General features: G+C 40.5%; 1 protein-coding gene across 1 annotated transcript; it reads left to right on the top strand.

Annotated features, from left to right (window-relative positions):
- The first annotated feature begins 941 nt into the window (after positions 1-941).
- LOC139948192 (uncharacterized) lies at positions 942-8654 on the top strand. Its single transcript, XM_071946257.1, has 10 exons — positions 942-1226; positions 2194-2303; positions 3324-3542; positions 3758-3900; positions 4192-4279; positions 4426-4546; positions 4958-5184; positions 5479-5641; positions 6259-6383; positions 7305-8654. The coding sequence occupies exons 1-10, from the start codon at positions 1169-1171 to the stop codon at positions 7641-7643; spliced, it is 1593 nt and encodes a 530-aa protein (XP_071802358.1). The 5' UTR covers positions 942-1168; the 3' UTR covers positions 7644-8654.
- Positions 8655-20080: the final 11426 nt, after the last annotated feature.

Here is a 20080-nt window from a genome sequence, read left to right as displayed (position 1 = left end):
CGATTTCCAGAGTTGACTATTAGAAAAACAAGATGGCCGCTCTTCCCTTTTCCCCGCACGGGGAATAAACTTTTTAATTTTCGAGCTCCCGAAAAGCCGAATTAGCGTGATTACTTCTTGCGGATACCCCACCCGAGTGTGCCGGTGCAAATTTGAACCCCATCAATGTTTTACTTTGGCGGTAATCGACGATTTTTTGTCAAATGATGACGTCACTTTTGCACCAAAAAGTTGTAATTCCAAAGGTTTTACGAATTTTGCATGACTCCACACAGGAAAGTTGTTCAGGATGCTCAACTTGGTCGATTTGCACGGTCAAAACGCGATTTCCAGAGTTGACTATTAGAAAAACAAGATGGCCGCTCTTCCCTTTTCCCTGCCCGGGGAATAAACTTTTTAATTTTCGAGCTCCCGAAAAGCCGAATTAGCGTGATTACTTCTTGCGGATACCCCACCCGAGTGTGCCTTTGCAAATTTGAACCCCATCAATGTTTTACTTTGGCGGTAATCGACGATTTTTTGTCAAATTATGACGTCACTTTTGCACCAAAAAGTTGTAATTCCCAAGGTTTTGCGAATTTTGCATGACTCCACACAGGAAAGTTGTTCAGGATGCTCAACTTGGTCGATTTGCACGGTCGAAACGCGATTTCCAGAGTTGACTATTAGAAAAACAAGACGGCCGCTCTTCCCTTTTCCCTGCCCGGGGAATAAACTTTTTAATTTTCGAGCTCCCGAAAAGCCGAATTAGCGTGATTACTTCTTGCGGATACCCCACCCGAGTGTGCCTGTGTAAATTTGAACCAAATCACACTGTAAAAATATTGGGTAACTGTAGTGTTGGGTAAACTTAATAACGCATTTGTTGGTAAATATTTATCCAATAATGGGTACTTTTTGTCTCTGAGACAAACATACAATTTTGTTGTTCTAAGAGTCATCGAAGTTGGTCATTTGTTATGCAATAAATGGTTAAAAACCGGACCAAATAAACTTTTAACCAAACTATGGGCAACTATACGTTGATTGCCTCAAAGTTGGGTATACCAGTATCAAAAGACTCGGCCATTGGGTAAACAACCAACACTTTTCGACCATAAGTTGGTCTCTATCTAGGACATGTGGACGCGGCGTGCACACGACGGAATCATCACATCCAGACATCGTCATGGTGGACCAAATGCTTGATGAGTGGGGTGTCTCCCAGCTAAAAGATACATTTGCAGGTAAGTTTAATCTTGTCATTACTTCTAAATGCTCAGTGGGGTTGTCTGTGATAACAATCAAATAAATACATTCCTATTCAAAAGTTTTGCGAGGTGTTTATCGAGACTTCGATTGTGCATGGCCGATGTGACTCTGAAGTCTTTGTGTACGATGCGCATGGGATGTACATGGATGTACATGTATGTACGTGTGTAAAAATAGTGTAGTGCATGAACGTTAGCAGAGAACCACAATGCAAGAATGAATACAACCACTATACCAGTCGACCAGTCCTAGTTGCAACTGAGTGAGTGTTTACACACTGACATCGGTTTCATATTGAGCTTTTTTGTTGAAGCTTGTGTTGCTGCTATTGCTCATTTTAAAGTTGTAATGAATGCTACTTGGAGATTTGATTAAACCAAAATGACCAGGTTTCCACATGAATCATCATTAATTTTAATAAGCATTTAGGCCGGCTGCCCATATATAGGCCTATACATTATAACTAAACCATTGAGCAAGTTATTAGAATAGAATAGTCACTTGCATTTAAATCAAGTTTGAAGTTGTCTGTACCTATTCTGATTGTTATGTTTTATTGTATACATTTTGGCAATCCTTTTATTTTTGTCAATCTCTGCCCCAATGATAAGTGAAAAGAATAGGTGTGGTTATTCAAAGCAGTGACAATCTGCCACTAATTTATACACGTACATGTACAACACTTGGCAGGCAGGCTGTCTTGAGTTAAAACGGTAGGCTGGTGTCAGTTGATAATCTACATACCAGTAAAACAAAACTTTGTAGTTACAAGCTGTTTTCAATCTAGTTGCAATAATTGTAACACTCAGCGAGGTTCGACCCTCGCCGGAAGTTACCATTATTGTAACTATTTTATGTAACAGGATGTCATATGCCCAAATTTATTTAACTGTTTTACATCATGATAACTAGATGATTTTTTTTTTACATTTTATTTAACAGAAAACTACATTGATGCAGAAGCTCTGCAATTTCTCAGTGAAGAAGACATAAAGCAGTTGATACCGCAGATTGGGCTAAGAGTAAAGTTCATGCAAAATTGGAAGGTCCATGTAAGTTATTGAGTCAAGATGATTTGTTTCAGGTGTCTTAATGTCATTGATGGTGGAGTTAATAAACTGTTTACTCATTTAAAATATATCCACAATGTGCAGTGTGGTATTTCTACATACATCACATGCAGACAGGAGGGATGTCTAAAGACATTTACACATGTGTCATCATATAAACGCCATATTATATTGAAGCACTCCCATGATCAAGCAGATGCTAACCTTGATTTACATGAAGATGATGCAGGCGGTAGCCAATTAAACTACCCTGCAGATAATGATCAACCTGATGATTTAGAGAGTGATGATGAGTCACCATCGATGAACAAAGATGACATTCTAGAAGCTGCATCATTTTTCATTGCTGACTTAAAGGCTTCTTCTGTGCCTTACTCTAGTATTCAGAGGGTCATTGATGAAACTGAAGAGTTAGTTCAGGCAATTATTGGTCATCTGCGAAAAAAGCTTGTGTCAGTTGTCAATCAAATAAAAGGTGATGGTTTGCTTAGAAACCTTTGGGTGCGTTTGATTGGTCCAAACGTATCACATAACAATGTTACATTATTCATAAGTGAAAATATTTACATACCAGGCGACTGCGACATCGTCAAGTCCCTGTCCCGCATGCGGAACAGGTTTGGGAATGCAGAGCATCACAAAACAGTAGTTTCCTGGGGATGGCACGGGATTCCTGTCCCGCATGCGGAACAGGTTTTGGAATGCAGAGCATCACAAAACAGTAGTTTCCTGGGGATGGCACGGGATTCCTGTCCCGCATGCGGAACAGGTTTTGGAATGCAGAGCATCACAAAACAGTAGTTTTCTGGGGATGGCACGGGATTGGGACTTGAGTCAAGTCTAATACGTGAGGGAATTACCAACTTTTGCAGAAACACTGTTTCCTCCCCCCTTTTTCTTCCCCCCTTTTTCTTGGGGGGGGGGGTGTCACATACATGTAAATTGAATAATTTTTGTTTGTTGTTTTCTATTTTAATTGTTGTTATATATTGTTATTTGTAGTTTCAGCAGAAGGAAGTCTTGAACATTCCCATTAATCTTCTTCAAGAAAGTTCTGATGTTGGATCATGGATATCGGCTTCATTCAAACAATCGGACCTGAACAGTTCAGGATCAGTGTCTACACAACCCGACCTTTTTTCAGATTCAGCCTCGTCAACAGAGACACTTTTCCCCTCGTCACAGATGGCACCTGCCAAACGTCAGAGGAAGTGCTTGTTTGTAAGTATAATCATGGGAAAATAAAGAGTATTGTAGCAAGAATATGCATTTTTCTGTAAAGAAAGTATAAAATAACTCAAATAAAGGGCAACAAAGATGGAGACACTTTTTTGTTTTGTTGTTTTTAGTTGAATTGAGCTTAAGTATAAGTGCAAGCAGTAAAAGCACACATGATTTACTCAAAATGAGTAACACCTTTAATTTGTTGATTTCAGGATGTCAAGAATATTCTCAACAATACAGTTGGAGGGCAAAATGTGATACAGCACATCAGGACACATGGTTTTTTGTCAAAAAAGATGCGGCATAATCTTGTGAGCATTCTTGTTTCACACCTCATGGAGACTCATGGGAAAAAGTAAGTTATATTTGGGCTAAAAAATACAAGTTCTTGGCTTTTGCTACTGTACCTTTATGTTGTTTGTGTAAAACCATGTGCCAATTGTTTGGCATTCATGTTACATGTATGTGTCACAAGTTTTATAGCTGCAAACCAGTGTGCACCTATTGTTACATACTATTTGAACTTAACATGTTATTGATTTAGTTTCACTTGATTCATACTGCAATTTCTTTTCTTAGTTTACTAGTTGTTAGTAGCAGCATAAACACATGTAAGTCTACAATATCTGTTCCATTTTAATTGCAGTCCAAGCGCATATGTGAAAAGTGCTCTTGCTGACAGTGTCATCACGGTGTTTCCACAACTGAAAGACCCACAGGGGATCACTGGATATGTAAGTACTCACGTTTCACTTTTACTTTGGTATTTCTGTTTTATTTTGAAAATCTGAACAGGTAGAACAAACTTACTCTTTTAAGCTACCACTTGGTTTATTTATATTTAAATATTCACACTGAGATATGAATTGGTTATTTTTAGGAAGCATTCTATACAAAAGGAGCTAGCAAATGTCCTGCCTCTGGATACCTTGAAGAACATCTTCGTTATGTTCGCAAACAACTGATTCAGAGGGGCTTGTCTACTAAAGCTTCAGAGAAAAGTAAGTCTTACTTGAATTCATCATGTACTTTTCTGCAAAATGAAAAATTTAAACTCAAATTTGTGTTTAAGAAACTGACAGTGCTGTTGTTCAAGTCCACACCAGCAGAGTTCGAGTCATTGTAATCCAAGACCAAATCTGAGTCCGAGTACACAATTAAAATGATTCAAGACAGTCTTGAGTCTGAGACCAGTCTTGACACCTCCAGCACTGGAAAATGGGACTTGTCATTTTTATAAGATGCAGCTTGAAACATTCAAATTAAATACCCTTACAACCTTGTTGATTCACACATTCTATGGCATCCCCCCAAAACAATTTGAGGTAAATTGACCATAGTATGCTTAACCACCAAACACAGTTTTAGTGATTACACATAAATTTGCAATTGCTATTGACTTTCATTCATAGTAACAGCTAAGAGTGGAGCAGAGGCTGACCCTGATGTGGAACCTCTTGAGATGTCTGATTCTACTAAAGACAAGATCCAGTGGTTGAAGGACAATACAGAACCAGCTACCAAGGTGATTGACTACATGCGAGAAAGTTTGAAGTACAGAAGGGAGTGGATCAACGACAAAGCAAGAACAGTCAGAGAAATCATTGCAGAGTATCCAAGACTGTTGGATGAAGGGATGGTAAGCATGAATAGTAATTAAAACAAACTTTAAAGAACCCTTAACAGAAAAGTTGACTGTTGGTCCATTTCATCAAATTGCGTATATCCCTGTGTGTTACAGATAGTTTAAATTGCCTTGTGGTAATACAATGTGTGTTAAAACCTACCAACTGTTCATTATTGGTGATTTTTATGAAAAAAGATCATAGAGCCCTTTCATTTTTGTTGTCATTCTGCATATATTGAAGTACAGGATAAATCATTTAAGATTAATAAAAAACTCAAGGACTGTTTATTCTAATTAATGTCATAGATTGAAGAGGAGTACAAAATGATGTATCCTGATCATGCAGATCGACTAATGGACAACTGGACATCTATAAAAAGCAGCATCATAGAGTTTGGGATACAGCATTGCAGTGTATGGAAGGAAGTTCTTCAACTAACGTGCAGTGACTATGCAACTCTGTCTGAAGGTAGCATTTATACCATCACATACAGTACATTAGACCATAGAGCAAGGAATGATCTCAGTGGTGTAACTGTAGGGGAGTGGGTGGGGTGGGGGTGGGGGGCACGTACCCCAAATAAGATGTCCCAACCCTCGAGATTCAAAATTCCCTCAGTAAAATGTAAATTTGATAAACTTTCAATGTGAATGTTTTAAAAACAATTTTCCATCTACATGCAGACAATGCAATTGTTTTTACCTACCTTTACATCAGATTAAAGTATAAGGAAATAGTATACGGCAAAAAAAAAAGTTATGCAACCCCTTTGATCTAGTAAGGCCCTTTTTAAACCATGGCTTGGATCTGGGCAAATTCTGTCAGTTATTTTTATAAGTGCTTTTGGTATAGGGCTTCATACAGGCAGAAGGAGTCTAATAGGCCAGAGTCAACGCCCAAACCTGTAAAGAAAGGGGTAATTGATGTCATCATTGTTAATCATTACTTTTTAACTTGACCCTCACGCCATCATTTTATACTTGGTAAATAAAATTATGGTATGATAATATGACATAGCCAAGCATTGGTACACAGAATTAAAACACAAACCTTATACATATTATTTTTGTATTGTCTCTACACAGATCAGCAAACCAACTTGTCCCTATTTTTCCTGCCTCTTATTTTTGAGGGACAGAGAAAGGCAGCAGGTGGCAGATGTTCCTCCAGCAATGCTTCTAAGCGAGAAGCATTTATTGATACCCAACCGGTAAGTACAGTTCTGATAGCTGATTAGTAACCTCAAAGTCTTCTCCTTTGATCACAATGCTATCTGTCATTTATGTGACCCCTGTCTAATTTTCAGACCGAAACAGTCAAAGTTTTTTTTTGTAAATTTTGGTCTTAATAGTCCTCTAGACTGACTCGTTTATCTAATGAAAGTGATAGTTGTGTATTCATAATCGTTGTGGGTGAAAAGTGTTGTCATTATTAAGGTGCAATAGTAACTCACTGCACAGAATGGTACAAGTGCAGGATAGTGTAATATGGAGTACATGTACCATGAAACTGGCACTTTGTTTAAATACCGAAAAATGGTGTGTCAATGAATATTAATAAGGTAATAAAAGGGTAGCAATGAGTTCTTTAAAGGCCGTTTAAAACAGGCAGGGTCGTTGCCGTGTGATAAAGTCCCGAGGCCTGAAGGTTTTAAACGGCCGTTAAAGAACGAGTCACTGCTCTTTTAATCTCATTCATAATGCCTTTTTGGTTAAAAGGTGTAATAAAATAAGAAACTGTGTAAAACTTATCCGTTTCCAACGTGCTTGAGCTCTGTACGTTCGTGTATTGCATTGTTATGACTGAGACGCCTATTTTCTACATTCTACAATTTCCGGTTTTGTTCGTGCACGTATAGTCTTGGTGCAAGACGTTCTCGTTTTCCTTTCACACACATCACGGCCAACTCACCGACATCGCCCATAACAAGAAACGTCTTGCACCAAGACTAGCGCGTAGTATCCGAAAACAACCGGTTATAAACAGAGCTCCAGCTGGTCATTATCAACCGTTTAAACACCCCCACGTGAAGTGCTCTCCACCACTAGGAATAGCGAAACTGTCTGAGGTATTTATGAATACTATTTAAGATATTTAAACTAATTTTTTTAATTTCTAAATGTTATTGCAGGATATAACTAACATCCCAGCCTACTTGAAGAAAATCGATTCAGAGAAGCGCCCTCAACCATTCATACTGGCATTGCATCGAGACGTAAGTGAACTTCAACCAACAGACATCTTCGTCATAGTGGAGAAGCAAGCTCTGCCACAGTCCTCATTGTTGAAAGCTGTGGACATTTGCTATAAACTACACTTTGTGTTGGACTGTAGTTATCAAGACAGCTGCAAAGGGCTGTGGTCTTTCTTTCAGTCATTTGTGTTCAAGCAGGCACTCAAAGGGAGAAAGGAGTCAAACACAATGAGGGCCTTACGTGCATTTATTTCCTACAAGACACTTACGCCTTAGCCACACTGTGTTACAAGTTTTGCTTGTATAAAAAAGAGGAGATCAGGGTTATAACTGTTTTGTTGTTCAAGTAAAATTACTGTGCATGTGATGTTTTCACTGCTTCAGTAAAAAATTACTTCTGAAATACTAGTTTAAAGTTACTTCGATAAAGTTGTGTAAATGTTAAAAAGAGGTTTTGTTTTTAATTTGAAAGTTACCTCTTGGTTAGCCTATACACTGCTGAAAATTCTGCTTAGCAAATATTTTGGCTTAGCAAGAAATGACTGGGTTAGTCGCAGCAATGATAACTGTATGGTGTTCTAGCTGGTAACTTTTTCTTGCTAAACAAAAAGAAATTTGTGCTCGGCAAATTTGTTGTGCTTGCAGGTTTTATGAATTGGGCCCAACCAGGGCCCCTTTTTATGGCTCTGCTTATCGCTGAGTTCTACGCTTACAATCACCATTATATGTTTACTGTGATAGCGCCAAAGTTCTGCGCTAGTTGTGTGTAAGCAAATAATGCCTAGTAGCCTCAAGCAAACATTCCCTACTAACCTGTGAGATACGCTTGACATAAGCGCAGAATTCCCTGCTTCCGCCATAAGCGCCAATTCTTTGCTGACAATAAGCAGAGCCGAAATTGGGTCCTGGTTCCAATTTCATAGAATGTATTTTTCTATCATTATTTTGCTTTAAATTTGTTTTGTTAAAAAGTTTTGAAAATATTTACAAGTTTTAAAATATTGTTGCGACAAAGTTTTACCTTCAAATATTATTATTGAAGGAGAGTGATTGACTTGTTTGTCAAAACAAAATTATTATGTAATTGCAAGAGATAAACCTTGATTTGGACTGCAAAACATTTCATTGATTGCAAAATTAAGATGCATAGTGGATAACTCTAACTGAAATAGGCCTGATACAAACATTTCAAATAAATAATTTTGAAAGAGTATTTTTTAAGTAAACTGTTTGAACTTGTTGCGGTTTTGAAGTATGTGATTTTACAAATTAAGTGCAATAAATCAAATCATCGATTTAATCAAGATTGTTGTCAGGTTTGTTTTCTGTATGTCAATGGCGTAGTTTACCAACAGTTGAACAACCTCGCTCAACATTGGGCAAAGGGTTGGACAGCAATCTATCATTATAGCGGTTATAAAATGACCAACTGTAGACAATAATAGACCCAATAGTTGGTCGAATTAAGCACAATTTTACCATTAAATGGGTGAACATATTTACTCAATAACTGGTTAAATTTTAACCAACGGTTGGGCGGCAAATTGTGCTCATCTTATGGTTAAATAGTTTTTACCCAATAAGTTGGTGAAAGATACTGCCCAACTGTTGGGATAAGTTTGATTGCCCAAGTAATGGGCAAAAAGTTTGCCCAATTTGAATGGGTAATATTTTGCCCAAAAGTTGGAGGAGTTCACTATTCGCCCTTAGTTGGGTAAAAAGTTGGGCAATATTTTACCCAATTTTTTTACAGTGCAATGTTTTACTTTGGCGGTAATCGACGATTTTTTGTCAAATTATGACGTCACTTTTGCACCAAAAAGTTGTAATTCCCAAGGTTTTGCGAATTTTGCATGACTCCACACAGGAAAGTTGTTCAGGATGCTCAACTTGGTCGATTTGCACGGTCAAAACGCGATTTCCAGAGTTGACTATTAGAAAAACAAGATGGCCGCTCTTCCCTTTTCCCTGCCCGGGGAATAAACTTTTTAATTTTCGAGCTCCCGAAAAGCCGAATTAGCGTGATTACTTCTTGCGGATACCCCACCCGAGTGTGCCTTTGCAAATTTGAACCCCATCAATGTTTTACTTTGGCGGTAATCGACGATTTTTTGTCAAATTATGACGTCACTTTTGCACCAAAAAGTTGTAATTCCCAAGGTTTTGCGAATTTTGCATGACTCCACACAGGAAAGTTGTTCAGGATGCTCAACTTGGTCGATTTGCACGGTCGAAACGCGATTTCCAGAGTTGACTATTAGAAAAACAAGACGGCCGCTCTTCCCTTTTCCCTGCCCGGGGAATAAACTTTTTAATTTTCGAGCTCCCGAAAAGCCGAATTAGCGTGATTACTTCTTGCGGATACCCCACCCGAGTGTGCCTGTGTAAATTTGAACCAAATCAATGTTTTACTTTGGCGGTAATCGACGATTTTTTGTCAAATTATGACGTCACTTTTGCACCAAAAAGTTGTAATTCCCAAGGTTTTGCGAATTTTGCATGACTCCACACAGGAAAGTTGTTCAGGATGCTCAACTTGGTCGATTTGCACCGTAAAAACGCGATTTCATGAGTTGACTATTAAAAAACAAGATGGCCGCTCTTCCCTTTTCCCCGCACGGGGAATAAATTTTTTAATTTTCGAGCTCCCGAAAAGCCGAATTAGCGTGATTACTTCTTGCGGATACCCCACCCGAGTGTGCCGGTGCAAATTTGAACCCCATCAATGTTTTACTTTGGCGGTAATCGACGATTTTTTTGTCAAATTATGACGTCACTTTTGCACCAAAAAGTTGTAATTCCCAAGGTTTTACGAATTTTGCATGACTCCACACAGGAAAGTTGTTCAGGATGCTCAACTTGGTCGATTTGCACGGTCAAAACGCGATTTCCAGAGTTGACTATTAGAAAAACAAGATGGCCGGTCTTCCCTTTTCCCTGCCCGGGGAATAAACTTTTTAATTTTCGAGCTCCCGAAAAGCCGAATTAGCGTGATTACTTCTTGCGGATACCCCACCCGAGTGTGCCTGTGCAAATTTGAACCCAATCAATGTTTTACTTTGGCGGTAATCGACGATTTTTTGTCAAATTATGACGTCACTTTTGCACCAAAAAGTTGTAATTCCCAAGGTTTTGCGAATTTTGCATGACTCCACACAGGAAACTTGTTCAGGATGCTCAACTTGGTCGATTTGCACCGTAAAAACGCGATTTCCAGAGTTGACTATTAGAAAAACAAGATGGCCGCTCTTCCCTTTTCCCTGCACGGGGAATAAACTTTTTAATTTTCGAGCTCCCGAAAAGCCGAATTAGCGTGATTACTTCTTGCGGATACCCCACCCGAGTGTGCCGGTGCAAATTTGAACCCATTTAATGTTTCACTTTGGCGGTAATCGACGATTTTTGGTCAAATTATGACGTCACTTTTGCACCAAAAAGTTGTAATTCCCAAGGTTTTGCGAATTCTGCATGACTCCACACAGGAAAGTTGTTCAGGATGCTCAACTTGGTCGACTTGCACCGTCAAAACGCGATTTCCAGAGTTGACTATTAGAAAAACAAGATGGCCGCTCTTCCCTTTTCCCCGCACGGGGAATAAACTTTTTAATTTTCGAGCTCCCGAAAAGCCGAATTAGCGTGATTACTTCTTGCGGATACCCCACCCGAGTGTGCCGGTGCAAATTTGAACCCCATCAATGTTTTACTTTGGCGGTAATTGACGATTTTTTGTCAAATGATGACGTCACTTTTGCACCAAAAAGTTGTAATTCCCAAGGTTTTACGAATTTTGCATGACTCCACACAGGAAAGTTGTTCAGGATGCTCAACTTGGTCGATTTGCACGGTCAAAACGCGATTTCCAGAGTTGACTATTAGAAAAACAAGATGGCCGCTCTTCCCTTTTCCCTGCCCGGGGAATAAACTTTTTAATTTTCGAGCTCCCGAAAAGCCGAATTAGCGTGATTACTTCTTGCGGATACCCCACCCGAGTGTGCCTTTGCAAATTTGAACCCCATCAATGTTTTACTTTGGCGGTAATCGACGATTTTTTGTCAAATTATGACGTCACTTTTGCACCAAAAAGTTGTAATTCCCAAGGTTTTGCGAATTTTGCATGACTCCACACAGGAAAGTTGTTCAGGATGCTCAACTTGGTCGATTTGCACGGTCGAAACGCGATTTCCAGAGTTGACTATTAGAAAAACAAGACGGCCGCTCTTCCCTTTTCCCTGCCCGGGGAATAAACTTTTTAATTTTCGAGCTCCCGAAAAGCCGAATTAGCGTGATTACTTCTTGCGGATACCCCACCCGAGTGTGCCTGTGTAAATTTGAACCAAATCAATGTTTTACTTTGGCGGTAATCGACGATTTTTTGTCAAATTATGACGTCACTTTTGCACCAAAAAGTTGTAATTCCCAAGGTTTTGCGAATTTTGCATGACTCCACACAGGAAAGTTGTTCAGGATGCTCAACTTGGTCGATTTGAGCGTAAAAACGCGATTTCCAGAGTTGACTATTAGAAAAACAAGATGGCCGCTCGTCCCTTTTCCCTGCACGGGGAATAAACTTTTTAATTTTCGAGCTCCCGAAAAGCCGAATTAGCGTGATTACTTCTTGCGGATACCCCACCCGAATGTGCCTGTGCAAATTTGAACCCCATCAATGTTTTACTTTGGCTTTAATCGACGATTTTTTGTCAAATTATGACGTCACTTTTGCACCAAAAAGTTGTAATTCCCAAGGTTTTGCGAATTTTGCATGACTCCACACAGGAAAGTTGTTCAGGATGCTCAACTTGGTCGATTAGCACCGTAAAAACGCAATTTCCAGAGTTGACTATTAGAAAACAAGATGGCCGATCTTCCCTTTTCCCTGCCCGGGGAATAAACTTTTTAATTTTCGAGCTCCCGAAAAGCCGAATTAGCGTGATTACTTCTTGCGGATACCCCACCCGAGTGTGCCTGTGTAAATTTGAACCAAATCAATGTTTTACTTTGGCGGTAATCGACGATTTTTTGTCAAATTATGACGTCACTTTTGCACCAAAAAGTTGTAATTCCCAAGGTTTTGCGAATTTTGCATGACTCCACACAGGAAAGTTGTTCAGGATGCTCAACTTGGTCGATTTGAGCGTAAAAACGCGATTTCCAGAGTTGACTATTAGAAAAACAAGATGGCCGCCCTTCCCTTTTCCCTGCACGGGGAATAAACTTTTTAATTTTCGAGCTCCCGAAAAGCCGAATTAGCGTGATTACATCTTGCGGATACCCCACCCGAGTGTGCCGGTGCAAATTTGTACCCATTTAATGTTTCACTTTTGCGGTAATCGACGATTTTTGGTCAAATTATGACGTCACTTTTGCACCAAAAAGTTGTAATTCCCAAGGTTTTACGAATTTTGCATGACTCCACACAGGAAAGTTGTTCAGGATGCTCAACTTGGTCGATTTGCACGGTCAAAACGCGATTTCCAGAGTTGACTATTAGAAAAACAAGATGGCCGCTCTTCCCTTTTCCCTGCCCGGGGAATAAACTTTTTAATTTTCGAGCTCCCGAAAAGCCGAATTAGCGTGATTACTTCTTGCGGATACCCCACCCGAGTGTGCCTGTGGAAATTTGAACCAAATCAATGTTTTACTTTGGCGGTAATCGACGATTTTTTGTCAAATTATGACGTCACTTTTGCACCAAAAAGTTGTAATTCCCAAGGTTTTGCGAATTTTGCATGACTCCACACAGGAAAGTTGTTCAGGATGCTCAACTTGGTCGATTTGCACCGTAAAAACGCGATTTCCAGAGTTGACTATTAGAAAAACAAGATGGCCGCTCTTCCCTTTTCCCTGCACGGGGAATAAACTTTTTAATTTTCGAGCTCCCGAAAAGCCGAATTAGCGTGATTACTTCTTGCGGATACCCCACCCGAATGTGCCTGTGCAAATTTGAACCCCATCAATGTTTTACTTTGGCGGTAATCGACGATTTTTTGTCAAATTATGACGTCACTTTTGCACCAAAAAGTTGTAATTCCCAAGGTTTTGCGAATTTTGCATGACTCCACACAGGAAAGTTGTTCAGGATGCTCAACTTGGTCGATTAGCACCGTAAAAACGCAATTTCCAGAGTTGACTATTAGAAAACAAGATGGCCGCTCTTCCCTTTTCCCTGCCCGGGGAATAAACTTTTTAATTTTCGAGCTCCCGAAAAGCCGAATTAGCGTGATTACTTCTTGCGGATACCCCACCCGAATGTGCCTGTGCAAATTTGAACCCCATCAATGTTTTACTTTGGCGGTAATCGACGATTTTTTGTCAAATTATGACGTCACTTTTGCACCAAAAAGTTGTAATTCCCAAGGTTTTGCGAATTTTGCATGACTCCACACAGGAAAGTTGTTCAGGATCCTCAACTTGGTCGATTTGCACCGTAAAAACGCGATTTCCAGAGTTGACTATTAGAAAAACAAGATGGCCGCTCTTCCCTTTTCCCTGCACGGGGAATAAACTTTTTAATTTTCGAGCTCCCGAAAAGCCGAATTAGCGTGATTACTTCTTGCGGATACCCCACCCGAGTGTGCCGGTGCAAATTTGAACCCATTTAATGTTTCACTTTGGCGGTAATCGACGATTTTTGGACAAATTATGACGTCACTTTTGCACCAAAAAGTTGTAATTCCCAAGGTTTTGCGAATTCTGCATGACTCCACACAGGAAAGTTGTTCAGGATGCTCAACTTGGTCGATTTGCACCGTCAAAACGCGATTTCCAGAGTTGACTATTAGAAAAACAAGATGGCCGCTCTTCCCTTTTCCCCGCACGGGGAATAAACTTTTTAATTTTCGAGCTCCCGAAAAGCCGAATTAGCGTGATTACTTCTTGCGGATACCCCACCCGAGTGTGCCGGTGCAAATTTGAACCCCATCAATGTTTTACTTTGGCGGTAATCGACGATTTTTTGTCAAATGATGACGTCACTTTTGCACCAAAAAGTTGTAATTCCCAAGGTTTTACGAATGTTGCATGACTCCACACAGGAAAGTTGTTCAGGATGCTCAACTTGGTCGATTTGCACGGTCAAAACGCGATTTCCAGAGTTGACTATTAGAAAAACAAGATGGCCGCTCTTCCCTTTTCCCTGCCCGGGGAAAAAACTTTTTAATTTTCGAGCTCCCGAAAAGCCGAATTAGCGTGATTACTTCTTGCGGATACCCCACCCGAGTGTGCCTTTGCAAATTTGAACCCCATCAATGTTTTACTTTGGCGGTAATCGACGATTTTTTGTCAAATTATGACGTCACTTTTGCACCAAAAAGTTGTAATTCCCAAGGTTTTGCGAATTTTGCATGACTCCACACAGGAAAGTTGTTCAGGATGCTCAACTTGGTCGATTTGCACGGTCGAAACGCGATTTCCAGAGTTGACTATTAGAAAAACAAGACGGCCGCTCTTCCCTTTTCCCTGCCCGGGGAATAAACTTTTTAATTTTCGAGCTCCCGAAAAGCCGAATTAGCGTGATTACTTCTTGCGGATACCCCACCCGAGTGTGCCTGTGTAAATTTGAACCAAATCAATGTTTTACTTTGGCGGTAATCGACGATTTTTTGTCAAATTATGACGTCACTTTTGCACCAAAAAGTTGTAATTCCCAAGGTTTTGCGAATTTTGCATGACTCCACACAGGAAACTTGTTCAGGATGCTCAACTTGGTCGATTTGAGCGTAAAAACGCGATTTCCAGAGTTGACTATTAGAAAAACAAGATGGCCGATCTTCCCTTTTCCCTGCCCGGGGAATAAACTTTTTAATTTTCGAGCTCCCGAAAAGCCGAATTAGCGTGATTACTTCTTGCGGATACCCCACCCGAGTGTGCCTGTGTAAATTTGAACCAAATCAATGTTTTACTTTGGCGGTAATCGACGATTTTTTGTCAAATTATGACGTCACTTTTGCACCAAAAAGTTGTAATTCCCAAGGTTTTGCGAATTTTGCATGACTCCACACAGGAAAGTTGTTCAGGATGCTCAACTTGGTCGATTTGAGCGTAAAAACGCGATTTCCAGAGTTGACTATTAGAAAAACAAGATGGCCGCCCTTCCCTTTTCCCTGCACGGGGAATAAACTTTTTAATTTTCGAGCTCCCGAAAAGCCGAATTAGCGTGATTACATCTTGCGGATACCCCACCCGAGTGTGCCGGTGCAAATTTGTACCCATTTAATGTTTCACTTTTGCGGTAATCGACGATTTTTGGTCAAATTATGAAGTCACTTTTGCACCAAAAAGTTGTAATTCCCAAGGTTTTACGAATTTTGCATGACTCCACACAGGAAAGTTGTTCAGGATGCTCAACTTGGTCGATTTGCACGGTCAAAACGCGATTTCCAGAGTTGACTATTAGAAAAACAAGATGGCCGCTCTTCCCTTTTCCCTGCCCGGGGAATAAACTTTTTAATTTTCGAGCTCCCGAAAAGCCGAATTAGCGTGATTACTTCTTGCGGATACCCCACCCGAGTGTGCCTGTGGAAATTTGAACCAAATCAATGTTTTACTTTGGCGGTAATCGACGATTTTTTGTCAAATTATGACGTCACTTTTGCACCAAAAAGTTGTAATTCCCAAGGTTTTGCGAATTTTGCATGACTCCACACAGGAAAGTTGTTCAGGATGCTCAACTTGGTCGATTTGCACCGTAAAAACGCGATTTCCAGAGTTGACTATTAGAAAAACAAGATGGCCGCTCTTCCCTTTTCCCTGCACGTGGAATAAACTTTTTAATTTTCGAGCTCCCGAAAAGCCGAATTAGCGTGATTACTTCTTGCGGATACCCCACCCGAATGTGCCTGTGCAAATTTGAACCCCATCAATGTTTTACTTTGGCGGTAATCGACGATTTTTTGTCAAATTATGACGTCACTTTTGCACCAAAAAGTTGTAATTCCCAAGGTTTTGCGAATTTTGCATGACTCCACACAGGAAAGTTGTTCAGGATGCTCAACTTGGTCGATTAGCACCGTAAAAACGCAATTTCCAGAGTTGACTATTAGAAAACAAGATGGCCGCTCTTCCCTTTTCCCTGCCCGGGGAATAAACTTTTTAATTTTCGAGCTCCCGAAAAGCCGAATTAGCGTGATTACTTCTTGCGGATACCCCACCCGAATGTGCCTGTGCAAATTTGAACCCCATCAATGTTTTACTTTGGCGGTAATCGACGATTTTTTGTCAAATTATGACGTCACTTTTGCACCAAAAAGTTGTAATTCCCAAGGTTTTGCGAATTTTGCATGACTCCACACAGGAAAGTTGTTCAGGATGCTCAACTTGGTCGATTAGCACCGTAAAAACGCAATTTCCAGAGTTGACTATTAGAAAACAAGATGGCCGATCTTCCCTTTTCCCTGCCCGGGAAAAAAACTTTTTAATTTTCGAGCTCCCGAAAAGCCGAATTAGCGTGATTACTTCTTGCGGATACCCCACCCGAGTGTGCCTGTGTAAATTTGAACCAAATCAATGTTTTACTTTGGCGGTAATCGACGATTTTTTGTCAAATTATGACGTCACTTTTGCACCAAAAAGTTGTAATTCCCAAGGTTTTGCGAATTTTGCATGACTCCACACAGGAAAGTTGTTCAGGATGCTCAACTTGGTCGATTTGAGCGTAAAAACGCGATTTCCAGAGTTGACTATTAGAAAAACAAGATGGCCGCCCTTCCCTTTTCCCTGCACGGGGAATAAACTTTTTAATTTTCGAGCTCCCGAAAAGCCGAATTAGCGTGATTACATCTTGCGGATACCCCACCCGAGTGTGCCGGTGCAAATTTGTACCCATTTAATGTTTCACTTTTGCGGTAATCGACGATTTTTGGTCAAATTATGACGTCACTTTTGCACCAAAAAGTTGTAATTCCCAAGGTTTTACGAATTTTGCATGACTCCACACAGGAAAGTTGTTCAGGATGCTCAACTTGGTCGATTTGCACGGTCAAAACGCGATTTCCAGAGTTGACTATTAGAAAAACAAGATGGCCGCTCTTCCCTTTTCCCTGCCCGGGGAATAAACTTTTTAATTTTCGAGCTCCCAAAAAGCCGAATTAGCGTGATTACTTCTTGCGGATACCCCACCCGAGTGTGCCTGTGGAAATTTGAACCAAATCAATGTTTTACTTTGGCGGTAATCGACGATTTTTTGTCAAATTATGACGTCACTTTTGCACCAAAAAGTTGTAATTCCCAAGGTTTTGCGAATTTTGCATGACTCCACACAGGAAAGTTGTTCAGGATGCTCAACTTGGTCGATTTGCACCGTAAAAACGCGATTTCCAGAGTTGACTATTAGAAAAACAAGATGGCCGCTCTTCCCTTTTCCCTGCACGGGGAATAAACTTTGTAATTTTCGAGCTCCCGAAAAGCCGAATTAGCGTGATTACTTCTTGCGGATACCCCACCCGAATGTGCCTGTGCAAATTTGAACCCCATCAATGTTTTACTTTGGCGGTAATCGACGATTTTTTGTCAAATTATAACGTCACTTTTGCACCAAAAAGTTGTAATTCCCAAGGTTTTGCGAATTTTGCATGACTCCACACAGGAAAATTGTTCAGGATGCTCAACTTGGTCGATTTGCACCGTAAAAACGCGAATTCCAGAGTTGACTATTAGAAAAACAAGATGGCCGCTCTTCCCTTTTCCCTGCACGGGGAATAAACTTTTTAATTTTCGAGCTCCCGAAAAGCCGAATTAGCGTGATTACATCTTGCGGATACCCCACCCGAGTGTGCCGGTGCAAATTTGTACCCATTTAATGTTTCACTTTTGCGGTAATCGACGATTTTTGGTCAAATTATGACGTCACTTTTGCACCAAAAAGTTGTAATTCCCAAGGTTTTACGAATTTTGCATGACTCCACACAGGAAAGTTGTTCAGGATGCTCAACTTGGTCGATTTGCACGGTCAAAACGCGATTTCCAGAGTTGACTATTAGAAAAACAAGATGGCCGCTCTTCCCTTTTCCCTGCCCGGGGAATAAACTTTTTAATTTTCGAGCTCCCGAAAAGCCGAATTAGCGTGATTACTTCTTGCGGATACCCCACCCGAGTGTGCCTGTGGAAATTTGAACCAAATCAATGTTTTACTTTGGCGGTAATCGACGATTTTTTGTCAAATTATGACGTCACTTTTGCACCAAAAAGTTGTAATTCCCAAGGTTTTGCGAATTTTGCATGACTCCACACAGGAAAGTTGTTCAGGATGCTCAACTTGGTCGATTTGCACCGTAAAAACGCGATTTCCAGAGTTGACTATTAGAAAAACAAGATGGCCGCTCTTCCTTTTTCCCTGCACGGGGAATAAACTTTTTAATTTTCGAGCTCCCGAAAAGCCGAATTAGCGTGATTACTTCTTGCGGATACCCCACCCGAATGTGCCTGTGCAAATTTGAACCCCATCAATGTTTTACTTTGGCGGTAATCGACGATTTTTTGTCAAATTATGACGTCACTTTTGCACCAAAAAGTTGTAATTCCCAAGGTTTTGCGAATTTTGCATGACTCCACACAGGAAAGTTGTTCAGGATGCTCAACTTGGTCGATTAGCACCGTAAAAACGCAATTTCCAGAGTTGACTATTAGAAAACAAGATGGCCGCTCTTCCCTTTTCCCTGCCCGGGGAATAAACTTTTTAATTTTCGAGCTCCCGAAAAGCCGAATTAGCGTGATTACTTCTTGCGGATACCCCACCCGAGTGTGCCTGTGCAAATTTGATTCCCATTAATGTTTTACTTTGGCGGTAATCGACGATTTTTTGTCAAATTATAACGTCACTTTTGCACCAAAAAGTTGTAATTCCCAAGGTTTTGCGAATTTTGCATGACTCCACACAGGAAAATTGTTCAGGATGCTCAACTTGGTCGATTTGCACCGTAAAAACGCGAATTCCAGAGTTGACTATTAGAAAAACAAGATGGCCGCTCTTCCCTTTTCCCCGCACGGGGAATAAACTTTTAAATTTTCGAGCTCCCGAAAAGCCGAATTAGCGTGATTACTTCTTGCGGATACCCCACCCGAGTGTGCCGGTGCAAATTTGAACCCCATCAATGTTTTACTTTGGCGGTAATCGACGATTTTTTGTCAAATTATGACGTCACTTTTGCACCAAAAAGTTGTAATTCCCTAGGTTTTGCGAATTTTGCATGACTCCACATAGGAAAGTTGTTCAGGATGCTCAACTTGGTCGATTTGCACCGTCAAAACGCGATTTCCAGAGTTGAATATTAGAAAAACAAGATGGCCGCTCTTCCATTTTCCCTGACCGGAGAATAACTTTTTAATTTTCGAGCCACCCCGAAAAGCCGAATTAGCGTGATTACTTCTTGCGGATACCCCACCCGAGTGTGCCTGTAAAAATTTGAACCCCGTCAATGTTTTACTTTGGCGGTAATCGACGATTTTTTGACAAATTATGACGTCACTTTTGCACCAAAAAGTTGTAATTCCCTAGGTTTTGCGAATTTTGCATGACTCCACACAGGAAAGTTGATCAGGATGCTCAACTTGGTCGATTTGCACCGTCAAAACGCGATTTCCAGAGTTAAATATTAGAAAAACAAGATGGCCGCTCTTCCCTTTTCCCTGCCCGGGGAATAAACTTTTTAATTTTCGAGCCACCCCGAAGAGCCGAATTAGCGTGATTACTTCTTGCGGATACCCCACCCGAGTGTGCCGGT

Source organism: Asterias amurensis, chromosome 15, assembly GCF_032118995.1.
Source record: "Asterias amurensis chromosome 15, ASM3211899v1".
NCBI lineage: Eukaryota > Metazoa > Echinodermata > Asteroidea > Forcipulatida > Asteriidae > Asterias > Asterias amurensis.
This window is presented reverse-complemented; position numbering and strand designations above follow the sequence as displayed.

Excerpts from the sequence above, each read along its gene's own strand:
- LOC139948192 (XM_071946257.1), top strand. The coding sequence starts at position 1,169 with ATGGTGGACCAAATGCTTGATGAGTGGGGTGTCTCCCAGCTAAAAGAT. Across the intron at positions 5,185-5,478 it reads GACTGTTGGATGAAGGGATG|ATTGAAGAGGAGTACAAAAT; the intron begins GTAAGCATGAAT and ends TTAATGTCATAG. Across the intron at positions 5,642-6,258 it reads CTATGCAACTCTGTCTGAAG|ATCAGCAAACCAACTTGTCC; the intron begins GTAGCATTTATA and ends GTCTCTACACAG.